Raw genomic sequence first — 12295 nt, 5'->3', positions numbered from 1 at the left:
CGACCCGCGACATGACGCCGACACGATATCCCCCCTCCCCTCCCCGGGCAGACGATGCTCCCGCGCGCGGCCGATGTACTTTGGGCGGGGTGAGGCCCCGTAGCCTCAAGGCCGCGCAGGGCCTGGCGCCTGTTACTATGACAACAGAGGCGGCCATGATCGCCTCGCTGGTGTCACGTGGTCCGGCCGGCCCGCCCCCCTCCGTTGCGGCCCCGCCCTCCTCCGTGCCGCCATCTTGGAAGTTGCGTCAAGATGGTGGCGCCGGCGACTTAAGCTCCGCCCCCTCCCCCGGCAGGGGGCGGGGTGGTGACGTCATCGCGTTCCCACCGCCTGAACCCGGAAGTGCGTCTTCCCTTAGCGGGCGTGCGGCGCGGTTAGCGCCGAGCCGGTGGCGGGGAGATGGCGGCCGCCGCGGAGCTGCAGGGGAAGTACCAGAAGCTGGCTCAGGAGTACTCCAAGGTATCAGGCGCCAGAGCCCCTGCTCGATGCTCCGCGAGCGGCGGCTGCCGCTCCCCTGCCGGTGCCGCCCCCCTCCAGCCGCTCCCTGCGCGGGGGCTGCCGGCCCTTACGCGCCTCTCTGAGGGGAGGGGGTCTTCCCTCCCCGCTCGGCCCGCGGGGCTGCCGGTGCCTTCGCTGAGCCTTCCGTGCCCGGGGCAGCCGGCTGCTCTGCCCCGGTGCCGCCGTGGGGCGGCGGGGCCCTGAGCTCTCCCGCCCGGCTTGGCTGCCTTCGGCTGAGCTCCAGCCGGAGCGGGGGGCTGGTCAGGACTGAAACGCCGGTTTTTGCGGCAGCCTAAAGTGTTCGGGGCCCAAAGGTTGGCTCTTATTGAGGATGAGATGAAGGCAAACTTGGGCAGGCATAGGGTGCGAGTTTGCGGGTGCTGAGGGAATACAGTACTGCTGAGCCCTGGCTGGGTGAGCCGGCGTCAGGAGCAAAGTGGCCTTGTCTGCAAAAGCATCCAGTACGACAAATAATGGGTTCAGCTACGCCAGGGAAGTGAAACTAGCAGTGCTCTCCCTTGCTTCTCCACTTTCCAGTCAGGCATGAGGCTTAGTTATCTTTTTGGGTGTGACTATTGGTTGAGGCCTTGGTCTTGTATCTTACCCACAGGCTCTGAGTTTGCTTTGACTGGTGAGTGTGGGAGTTCACTAGTGCTAGTAGTGCCTGCAGTGGTGTTGCAGTGTCTTGGAAGTGAGGACACTCGACTCCACGCTTGCCTCATGTCTGTTTCCATTCTTCTGCAGCTGCCCTAGGTGACTTTGCTTCCTGTTTCTGGTACTGCTTAACAGAGTATGTAAAGACTTCTGTCCCATAGTGGAGAATGCCTTTCCTCTCCAAGGTGCTTGAGATGATTTATTAAATGGTGGAGTCTTGCTTAATACAGAATTCTTCATTCTTGTTTCTTCACTAAAAGGAAGAGGAGACCGTTGGTCTTGAATGGCATAGTTCTTCAGTGGTCTTGGGAAAGAAAGCCAGCACTTTGTGTAGCCCAGCATCAGAGTGGCACAAGGCATTTGACTGTATTTGACACCTTTTCCTAGATTACAGAATGATGCATCTTTAAATACTATTCTTCTTGGAACGGCTGTAAGAAAACCTATATCTAAATTGTTCACAAACACATTTTTTTTTAATACTTCCACAAAATCATTTTAAGAAAACTGAATTCACTTTGAAACTTTGTAGGTCACAGAGTTCATATTTCTTGTTGCTTTCTACAGTGGCTCTGCTGTACCTTGGAGATTAAAAATGGCTCAGGATAAGGTGTTTGAGGGACTTCACTGCTTGGTTCCTGAATGAAACTTTGAAATGTGGACTTTCAGCTATAGTTTCTGGAAGTTCAGCTGCTGGATCCTCTTTCTTTTAATATCATGGTGTCCAAAAGCTTTCTTTTAACTTCATCTTGCAACCTTCAGCCTGTGATGTTTCATTGGTACTTTGTGGGAAGTATTTTTTGGTTTCATCCCACTTCTTGTGCAACAACTCCAGGGCATTGTGGGATCCCCTTTGCAGATAACTCTCCTTTTTGTGTAAATGGGCAGTTGTTTAGTTGGCTGCTTATTGTGTGCAGGTGGAAATGGAGGGTAGCCCTGGGAAGCTGTTCGCCTGTTCACTTACTTGGGTTGTGGAAGCCAAGGAGAGAGGTAGACAAGAGCTTGACAGACCCAAGGAGTGCCAAGGGAAGTACCTGCCAAAGGATTGCTTTCCCTCTTAGTTCACGGAGCAGTCCAGAAGAAGGATGTGTGTTTTCAGAGTCTCCTTCCCTTTGAGTTGCAGCTTCTGGCTCTCTCACACAACCCTGATGGTAGTAGTAGTCAAAAGGCTTTTTCAACTTGTGACAGCCTTTGGTGGATCACACTTCAGTTTGGGTATCTCAGTGCAGCATGATTGAGCTTGTTCATTCAGTGCACCTGATGTGTTCCTACATTAGTAGCTGTGGCAGAAAAAAGGCATAGAAAACTACTGCACTGCTTTTTCTTCCTAGGGAAACCCTGTGCTTGGAAGTCTTTCTGTGTTGCTCTTGCAAGTTTCTTTTGCCTTTGTGATGCATGAGCAGCACAGTGGGAATACTGCAGGGCAAAAGCCTGTGCTTAGCAATGTCAACTGACTTCTGACCTTTCAAATATATTCAGTCATCAGACTGAAAAGGTTAGCCATTGCTGTTTTACATTGAATCTTGCCTTCTATGCATCTGCCAGAGGTATTCCCAAAAACTGTGCAAACCCTTTTAATTTATATCTGCAACAGCTGGACTCAAACATATCAAATGAATACAAACTGCCATTGAAGAAACCAGGATTCAAGCAGTTATCAAGGAATGGGAAGATGGAACTGTCGGTATCCTCATTGCTGCAGGGTAGAGGTACTCTGTGAAGTGACTGGGAAATAGATTTCTTAAGTATCACTTTTCACCGCAGTGAATTTAGCTCAGATTTGTGAACTATATAAGTAAGTCTTGGAGGGCTTTTTTTTCCGATGCTTTTTATGCATTTTCCTGAAGTGTTTCTCAAGCTGTTCTCTCTGGATCATCTGCTACTACCAGTAATAAGCATTTTTGCATTAGCGTGTAGTTAAACTCTTCCTGAATTGATAGGGATTTTGCCTTTATTGTGAGCCCTGTTTATGTTCCAGAATGAGTCATGAACAGTTTTGGGGAGAAGAGTGGAGAGGCACTGAATATGAGCAAGAACTTTATTAGGCAAGGAAGAAGTTGCAACTTTTCCATACTTCTTCACTGTTCTTCAAACCTTAACTATATCCAAGTAACTAATCTTCCAAGATATTTATTGAGTAAGAATCATGTTCTATTTGACCAAATGGTACAGTGACTTCTTGTTTCTTGGCCATTCAGGTTATGAATTGGATACTTTTTTCAACCTGATATCACTCCTATCTACCTGAACAGAATACTTTAAAAAGCATGCACATCTGGTGCTCTCATGAGAGAATATGATGCTTTATGCACATTCTAATGAATGACTTTTATTTATTCCTCTGTCTTGCATAGTTACTGGCATCTCTTATCTTTCAGCTTCGAGCTCAGAACCAAGTGCTGAAAAAAGGGGTTGTAGATGAGCAAGCAAACTCTGCTTCTCTGAAGGTAATCTCTAAAAACTTTTGTGTCAGATGTATTAAGCTTGTGAAAAAATAGGTAAATGAGAATACTTTTACTCAAAGTATTGTGATTAAAAGAGTAAAGAAGGAATTTCTGTTCTGCAACTAATCTTCATTGTTCTCTGTAGGTGCTGACTTTAAAAGTGGAAGGTTGCTTCTTGATGGTTAAATTATAGGATGAAGTACCTACTTGAGTGTGATCTGTGGCAGTTCAAGGAAGTGAATGCTGTTTTTTGGTTTAAAAGCAATACTTTTAGTCTCTTCAGTCATGAAATAGTGAAGAAAGCAATTCTTTAACGCGTTCTCTTTTTTTAATGTGATACTTCTTACTAAAAACATGTGTGAAAGTAAATGTGAAAGTTTTAAAATTAAACTTTTTGGTCATTCAGGAGCAACTGAAGATGAAGGATCAATCGCTGAGAAAACTGCAACAAGAAATGGACAGCTTGACCTTTCGAAATCAGCAACTTGCCAAGCGGGTGGAGTTACTTCAAGATGAACTTGCATTAAGTGAAGCTAAGGGCAAGAAGAATAAGGTATGTGCTAAAGGCAAAAACCTTGCTTAGCAGATGTCTGCTCCTCACCTGTCAATGTCTTACCCTGATTTCTAGCAGTAGTTGCCTTGTGTCAAGAGTTGAGCTCAATATTTTTGTCAGAACTTGTGTTATTAACTGATGTTAGTGAAAATAACCACTAAGGTATTGATTCATATAATACATGTGGAGTAGTTCTGTACTCTTCTAGTGCATCAACTAACTGATACTGAATTGCCATCTCCTTTTCCAGGTATTTAGGAAGTGTTCAAACAGCTGGGAAAGATCTTGGAGCTCTGTGATTAATCTACTGCTATGATGAAAACTGATCACCCCTCATTTCCTATCCCCACCTCCTTGATTTGTAATTTTGATGTCAATGGTTAACTCTTCAGCCTATGATTGTAGCTTTTCTAGTCAGCTCTTGTGTGAATCTTGTCAGATACTTTGAAATCTAAATTTTTAGCTAGTGTTCTGTATGTTATTTCAAAGTGACAGTATAATTTCAGTACTGAGATCTTTCTCTGCCAAAATGCGTGCTGATTAAACCTGATTATACCATGTTTAGTCTAAGATCAGCCATGTCGTCCGTACGTAACGTCAGAATTCCAGGGGTGGTGTGTCTGGACTTAAATAATTGTCAAGCATCCTTTGCTACCTTCCTCTTATCAGGAAACCCCTTTTAATTACTATAATCTTTTCTTTTTGGTTAGCTCCCAAAATGCTGTAGCAATGAAGACTGACATTAAAGAAATCATTCAGCTGACTAGTAATATGATTATCTTCCTTTTTTCTGAAGCTCTCATGCATTTTTTTGCTATCCAGTTCCTTGATAAGCATAGTACCTCTGACTTACATTATTCAGACACTGTAGTAGATTGTTCTCCAAAATGCATCTTGACCCTTCTGTTATTTTATTTCATTTTATGTAACTTATCACTTCCCTAGGCATGTTTCCAAACTTTGAAGGACCTCAGCCTGGCTTGAGTAGCTTTGCAAACCATTGCCACTGACTTTCCTGTTCAGCTGTCAGAATGCACAATTCTGTATTTCTTTCTTAAAAAGTGTTTGTACTACCTTTTAAATATGTTCCCTTTAGTTTTACCTGTCGGGCCTCACTGAGTACGTACATTATATTGAACACACTCCCAGTATATTCCATACCACCCTTACTTCAGAGACTTGCTGTTGGGAGACCACGTAAATCACATCTGAAGCTATTTAGATTAAGATTCAGATAGATGATCTATGTCAGACTGCAGTCCTTGTAGAAGGAAGAGAACATATGCCCATGTCTCGGGTGTTGTAGATCGTAGGCTGATATCAAATGCAGAGGTGGCTTAGCTGTCCTAGCTGTTCCAAGCACTTGAAGTTTAGCGTTAAGTTTGAATGTGAACAGTCTCCCTTTCATTTGGTGGTGGTACTACCTTTGTTCAGCAGAGAAGTAGTATGGGATTCACTAGTGGTGCATGAACCTTTTGGATGAAATGGGTGAAAAATGAGGAAACAGTTGGCAGAGTTGCCTGAATTCTTAGGGTAGTTGGCAGACAGCGAAGACCCTGTGTTTCCAGTGCCACCTTGTGCTACAGCCTGCCGTGGGGTAGTCTGCTTTCAGTGATTATTCCTGGTCCTTGCTGAGACCAGACCAGCTTACACGTGGACACTTAGTGGGGGCAGATGTGCCTTACACACAGCTACCAAACCTAATAAGCCCATGTCTGTAGGGTTTCGTATTACTGACTGCATGGAATCATGCAAGATTCAAATGGGTACCTGCCCATACAAGCAGTTTTGTGTGTGTGAATGTGATGCCTGAGTAGAGGCTTTCCTGAGTCCTTATTGAGTTAGCATGCTACCACTATACAGTAACAATGGTGTGAAGGAGAAAGTGCTGCTTTTAGGCTCATGCTGTGTGCAATATGCATACCTTTTGATGTATTAGTCAATGTAAGTAACGTATATACTCATGTGCCTCTATTGGGAATTAGCAATGGGAAGAGTTTTCATATACTTAGGGATGGACTTTGGGATACCCCCAGAGACTTGGAGGTAGTGAATGCATTTTCTTTCTTTTAGAAAAGTGCAGAATCCTCATCTCAGTTGAGTCAAGAGCAGAAAAGTGTCTTCAATGAAGATCTTCAGAAGAAAATAGAAGAGAATGAACGACTACATATACTTGTGAGTGAAACTTTTTTATCCTTCTTAGTTCAGAAAACTGGTCACATGACCGAAGATAAAATAAAACGCCATCTGAAAACTAGTGGGTATAGAAGCTTAATTGTATGCAAAACAGTAGATTAGATTGCATAGCTTGTTTACAAAGATGTTCACTGGGCAAATGGAAACGTATTTTGACTTAAGATTCTTAAGACAGTATGTGGAATAACTCAGTATGTGTTTTCTCATTTAGATTTTTAACTTTTGGTGACACTTAGCTACTTTACTGAAAATAGCCATATAGTTGGTACTGGGTGGAAACTTCTTTTTAGTTCACTAACTGTTTCAGAATTGCCTTAAAGCTTAAAATACTTTCTGCCAGTTGCTGTAATTAAGTCAGGAATTACTTTACTGAAATAGAATGCATTTCACTTTGGTTTAGAAAACTCCAGAAGGACCTTATGGTTCAACTTTAATTTTTCAGGTGTCTACTGTTAATTGGCAATATATTTAAGGAATGCTTGCTACTACAAAGCGTTAATAAATACAGAGTATTCCTGAATCTTTTCTCTGTAAATATCATCATAACAAGTACTACTTCTCAGACAAATAGAAATGTTATTAACCTGGACTGGCTAATTAAATTGGTGTAAAATTAAGCTTTCATATGAGCTCTGCATTTCTTCTTTTAGTTCTTTGAAGCAGATGAGCAGCACAAACGTTTAGAAGCGGAGCTGAGAACTAGACTTGAGGTTTTAGAAACTGATGCTGCGCAGCATCAAGCTGTGGTGGACAGTTTAACAAGGAAATACACGGATACCGTGGAAAAACTGCAGAATGATAAAGCGAAATTAGAAGTAAGGAGTTTTACTTGCAAGTTTGAAAAGTTTTGAAATGAAATGTCTTGCTGTGTCAGTACTTACATTGTGAGATTATCTTCTTGCATAAAGATCAAGTCTCAGACACTAGAAAGAGAAGCTAAGGACTGTAGGCTTCGAACTGAAGAATGGTAAGTGTTTTTATTTAATATAATGAAAAATTGATTTAACTGCTGTAAAAGATTAACTGGAATATTTTTAGAAAATAATACCTTTTAAAAAAAAAACCTGATAAAACTCAAAATACTGGTCAATAGCACATTAACATCAAGACTATGTGGGTCAGACCCCTTTTCCTTCTGCTGAGTATATAACTAGAAAGTCCCACAGATTCAACTTTCAGTAAGAACAGTTTTGTCACCAAGCTATTTTAAGTAGTTGTGAAGTTGATGAAAGCTTGAAGAATTTATTTGTAATGGAATGTTATAAAAAGAAAAGAAACTACTGAACTTATGTGAAACAAAGTTGTATGAGTTTTTACAAACTGCTTCTAAAAACAAAGCTTGAGCAAGGCATGCTGAGACAACTGACTGAAAAGAATTTCAAAAATCCCCCTCCACCCCAAAAGCTTCTTGAACAATCACTTTTGCTTTAAGTATAACACTCAGCTAGAATATTTGAAAGTTTGTTGAAGGGTTGTATTGATAGTTTTGAAATACCTTCATTGTCTTGAAGACAACTTGTAGAAAATGGGAAGAAGTTGAGGACTGTGGGTCAAATCAAATTAGGGTGCACTTCTCTGAAGTTGATTATTCAGGTGCATTTTTTTAAAGATATATATGCAGTGTAGATCTTTAATGTAATGGATAAATTGCATAGTGAATGATAAGATGAAGAGTTCCTTCTTTCAGATGGTAACCTTGAAGTATGTATTTTAATTATTTTCAGAGATGCAGGTACTTGTATTCCAATAACTCCTCTAATACAGGCCAGGATTTCATGAAGAATGACTTGCAAAGGAGGATGAAAGCTGTTTTGCTGCTATTTGCTTTTCTGTGGTGTTTGAAAAACAGTGTAGTCTTCAGTTCAGAGCTTGTCTGTCATGTTCTAGGTTGGCTGGGTAATTAATGTCATTGTAAGAAATTGTCCCTACTATTTAAGAAGGGAGGCTTTTTAAAAATAATAAAGCCTAACACTTCTTTATTTTCAACACTGAAATCAGCATCTAATGAACACATGACAGAAGATGCCTTTGAGAGTACTGCTTTTCTGTTTTCCCCATTCTTTCAGGGGAAGGGATCCATTTGCCTCTGACACCCATGGTTTATTCAGGAAAGCCAGGGAATATGAGACTTGTGCCTTGAAAATTAAAGGGCAGAATGTAAAACAAAACATATCAAACTACTTGTTTGCCATTCCTCTGTAGTACAAAAAGGAAACATCTGTACTTTCGCAGTTTGTCTTTGAGTTTATTTTCTATCGTGCCCAGTGCTACTGTGGTTCGTGCTGTATAGTTTCTGTGAAATTTTGGAGCTACTTTTCAAGAAAAATGTTTGTTAATGTGCATGAGCTATTATTGGCCGGTTTCTTCATATCTTACTTGTCCTTGTCTATTTTGAATTCTTTTTCCTTGTTAGTCCTGATAGACTTCCACCTATCAAATGTTTTTGTAAAAAAGGAAAAAACTGTCATTTTTTGATACCTCCCCCCCCCCCGCCCCCCTCAAGTATATGTGCAGGAGTTCTAGATGTCAAACGGGAAGCAAAACAGTGAAGAATTTGGGGGCCTAAGTTGGGTAAGGTGTGGAATTTGGTCTGAATCAATATGCAGTAATCTTTGACATATGTAGATAATGCTGGAATATGTTACTGTTCATCTCAAGAATCTATACTAATGATATTAGTAATCCTAATATCTTAGGTTCACATCTATATACACAACCAAATGTCAGTGAAGCAGATCTAGAGAAAAATCATTTGAGAATGCATCAGAAACATAATTGCCAAGTCTTGTGGGAATGGGCCGTATCATAGCAGTGATTAAATATTGGACTTTGAAGAGCTTGGGAGGTATTTCTAATAGTGATGTGACGTAGTTAACTGAATTATCAACAACTCACTAATTGCATGTTAGTAACTAATTTAAAGGTCCTTTTGCATTTCCATTCAAATTCCAATAGAATACTTTCCTATAGCTTAATACAATAATTGTGGAATTGGAAAATAATGTAAAGGTTAACTCTGAAATAAGGTAAGCTTCTCAAGAATGGAATTTAGGATTTACAACAATTTATTGCAGCTTTCACTGCATTTGTTAGGGATTAAAATACAGTGTCATATATCAAATATGACATAAAGGAAGAAAAATTATTCCTACTGTCTTATTTATATTTAACCTCTTGAAAGAGACAGATTCCTGTACACTCAGGGGATGCTTATGGTGAGCTATGGTGTTGGTGATACAGAATAAATCTTAAAGGTTTACAATGTGCATGTGTGGTTTTTCGTTTCTCTTCTGTTATTTAGCCAGCAACAGTTAAAGAATCTTCAAGCAGCTTTGGGCAGTAGACTGGAAGAATCTCTATGCATAATCAATGAGAAAGTACCTTTTAATGACACAAGTACGTATTGCCTTGGTCTGGGTTTCTTGTTTAATTTTGGGTGTCCATCTGGAGGAAGTACTCTTTATGAATTAAAATGTATCAGCTGTAAGAAGTGTTGGACATCTGAACGGACACTTTGGAAGTAATTGTAGTAAGTGTTCCTAATACTCACCATAATCTTTAGTGATCTTAAAATAGCAAGTTTTTATATTTATATGTATCTAATGAAAATTAAAAATTTTGAAGGCTTTTGAGTAATTTGCCACTTGTCTTGCTTAGTGTTGACAGAATATTGTAAAAGATGAAGGAACACTGTCAATTTACTGTTTTTTCCACAAAGATTTCTTTAGTTATCTCAGAGTATTATTTTTGGTAGGGTATATTCAAGAGTTACAGTAAGTGAAAATGGGACAAACCAGTGGCTGCGGAGCAGTTGACTTAATGAGGCATTGCATCAGTAATTGTCTAGACTTAGTGAGAAGTCTGTCAGCATGTCTCATGTCTGATCAGAGAACACCCAGACTAATTCTTACCTGTGGTTTGTCTCAAACTTGTTCATCTTTTCAGGGAAAAAACCCCTTTAAATTTGGAGACCGTTACCTGAAGCAATCTTTTTTTTTTTTCCTGCTTTCTTTCCAACTGCTCTTAGATAAACTGAAGTGCAGAGGATACCATGAAGTTAGGAGTACTCAGCCTTTGCATTGTCTTGGTACAAGAATCAGTTAGTATGTGCCAGATCAGTGCTGTGTACTGGGTGCTTTTGTGAATAGCTGGAACACAAGGTTGTACTTGGGCAGGCAGCAGTCTCTACTCTTCTGGCAGTGAGACTAGGAGGACCGGGAATAGCGAAAAAGCTGAAAGTAAGGGTGAAGGAGCGGAGAAGTGAAAACAGGCTGTTGAATTTCTGGTACATTTTATTGGTAGCTTCTGCATTTTTCATTCAGTTTAAAACTTGATGACAATGTTTTAAATAGCCTTAGGTTCTCTAAAAGCTGATCTGGTGGGGCGCTGCAGGGGCGAGCCTTCCAAGTTCTCCACTGGGTTGGCAATTCAGCAAGTCTTGGCTTAGAGACACTAGATCATCTTTTCTTTAGGCAATGTTGACTCTAATACAGCGTATTATGCTTAGATGTTGATGCCTTGAGTTGATACCCTCTTCCCTTTTTTCTTGGCATCTGCTGCCTATTTCTACTTCTCTGGTGATTTTTTTTTTTTACAGGTGGTTATCACTGTAGTGGAACTTTGATGCAAATAATTCGTTTATCCGTTCACTCGGCTGCCATAGCATAATGTTTTTACTTGGGTAGAAAACGCTGCAAATAGTGGACAGATCATTGGTGTCTCTCATTAGAAGAATGAGAGAAAGTCGGGAAATGTTTGTCTGCTGTGGATTCCAACTGTGTTGCTATAGGCTCTGTAGTTGGTTTTAAGTGTAACTAGCAGCTGGCATCAGTTTCAGTAACAATCAAGTGACTTGTTGACTGCTGAGCATGATTTTGAGAGTAGAAAAATAACAAAAAAAGTTTTCTGAAGCATTTACTTACCAGTAGGATTCAGTAATTTTGGACAGTGTTCTGAATGCAACTACCTCTTCTCATGTGTTAATTGTCAAATGTGAATGATACAAAAGGAATAAGAAGCTGTACATTTCCTTTGTGTCCAGATTTTAAAGTGGTTATTATTCCATTTAATTGAGGATGGATATTATCCCTTTTACATCTATAAGACTTTGTAAGCTGTTGTCTAGGTACAAATATCCCTCTAACCTCTTTAAAAATTGTGCCTGGTTGTAATTGAATAATCATTCTAGTTGCTCTGTAACTGGAACAGATGGAGAATACATCTTACTCTAAATTATCAACAAATCAAGTACGTACAGGAGCTTTTTTAAAATGTGCAAACCATTCGGCAGCCCCTGGAATGTAATTGGAATTTGAAGATCTTGAATTCTTTAAGGGTGGGTTTTTTTTTTAAAAGATTTGCACCCTTGTTAGTGATGAATACTGGTTTTTTGGACAAGAGGATTCTGCTCTTACCTATAAAATTCAGGGGGTTCAGATGGTTAAATTTGACTTATAGTCTGAGGCAAGTATGGCAGTGCTTTCTCTCCACTGAGTCACAGTTAACGGTTCTTAAGTGAAGTTGTTTAGGCCTACTTTATTGAAGCCTTTTTAGTTAATATTTTAACTAATCTTTTTAGTTAATATTACTTACATGAACTGTAATAATACTGCCATTAAATTTTATATTTTAGAAAAAAAATCAGTATTTACCAATAAGTGTGTCTTAAAAAAAACCACAATTAAGTGCATATAACTGAATTTTTGTCCTGTAGGATCTAATCGATACAATGCTCTGAATGTACCGTTACACAACAGAAGATACCAGGTAAGCACTTTTTGTGGTTTTGTGTGTAAAGATGCAACTTTCTGCACAGATACTGAATAAAACCAATCATTCTGGTGACTCAGAATGGCAGAAGATAGCCTATCTTTGTACTACTGTGATATTCCAAGGGAATGTCTGCCCACAGAGCCTTTGTGCTTTTCAAAAGGTAGTCTAATCTGTTCTT

The 12295-nt window shown here is 40.2% G+C and overlaps 1 protein-coding gene across 5 annotated transcripts in view; it reads left to right on the top strand.

Moving 5' to 3' along the window:
• The first annotated feature begins 335 nt into the window (after positions 1 to 335).
• The window catches only part of PPP1R21 (protein phosphatase 1 regulatory subunit 21), a 33357-nt gene continuing 21397 nt past the window's right edge, over positions 336 to 12295 (top strand). For 2 of the 5 annotated variants that reach the window (XR_012622405.1, XM_074817675.1), the window contains exons 1-8: positions 336 to 459; positions 3531 to 3599; positions 4003 to 4149; positions 6223 to 6324; positions 6996 to 7160; positions 7254 to 7312; positions 9647 to 9741; positions 12059 to 12111. Coding sequence is in view for 4 of the 5 variants with exons in the window: in XM_074817675.1 (XP_074673776.1) it covers positions 400 to 459; positions 3531 to 3599; positions 4003 to 4149; positions 6223 to 6324; positions 6996 to 7160; positions 7254 to 7312; positions 9647 to 9741; positions 12059 to 12111 (750 nt within the window). In the remaining variant the exon portion in view is untranslated. The other 3 variants (XM_074817676.1, XM_074817677.1, XM_074817678.1) reach the window with 3 other exon arrangements.

This window comes from Strix aluco, chromosome 3, assembly GCF_031877795.1.
Source record: "Strix aluco isolate bStrAlu1 chromosome 3, bStrAlu1.hap1, whole genome shotgun sequence".
Taxonomy (NCBI): Eukaryota; Metazoa; Chordata; class Aves; order Strigiformes; family Strigidae; genus Strix; species Strix aluco.
This window is presented reverse-complemented; position numbering and strand designations above follow the sequence as displayed.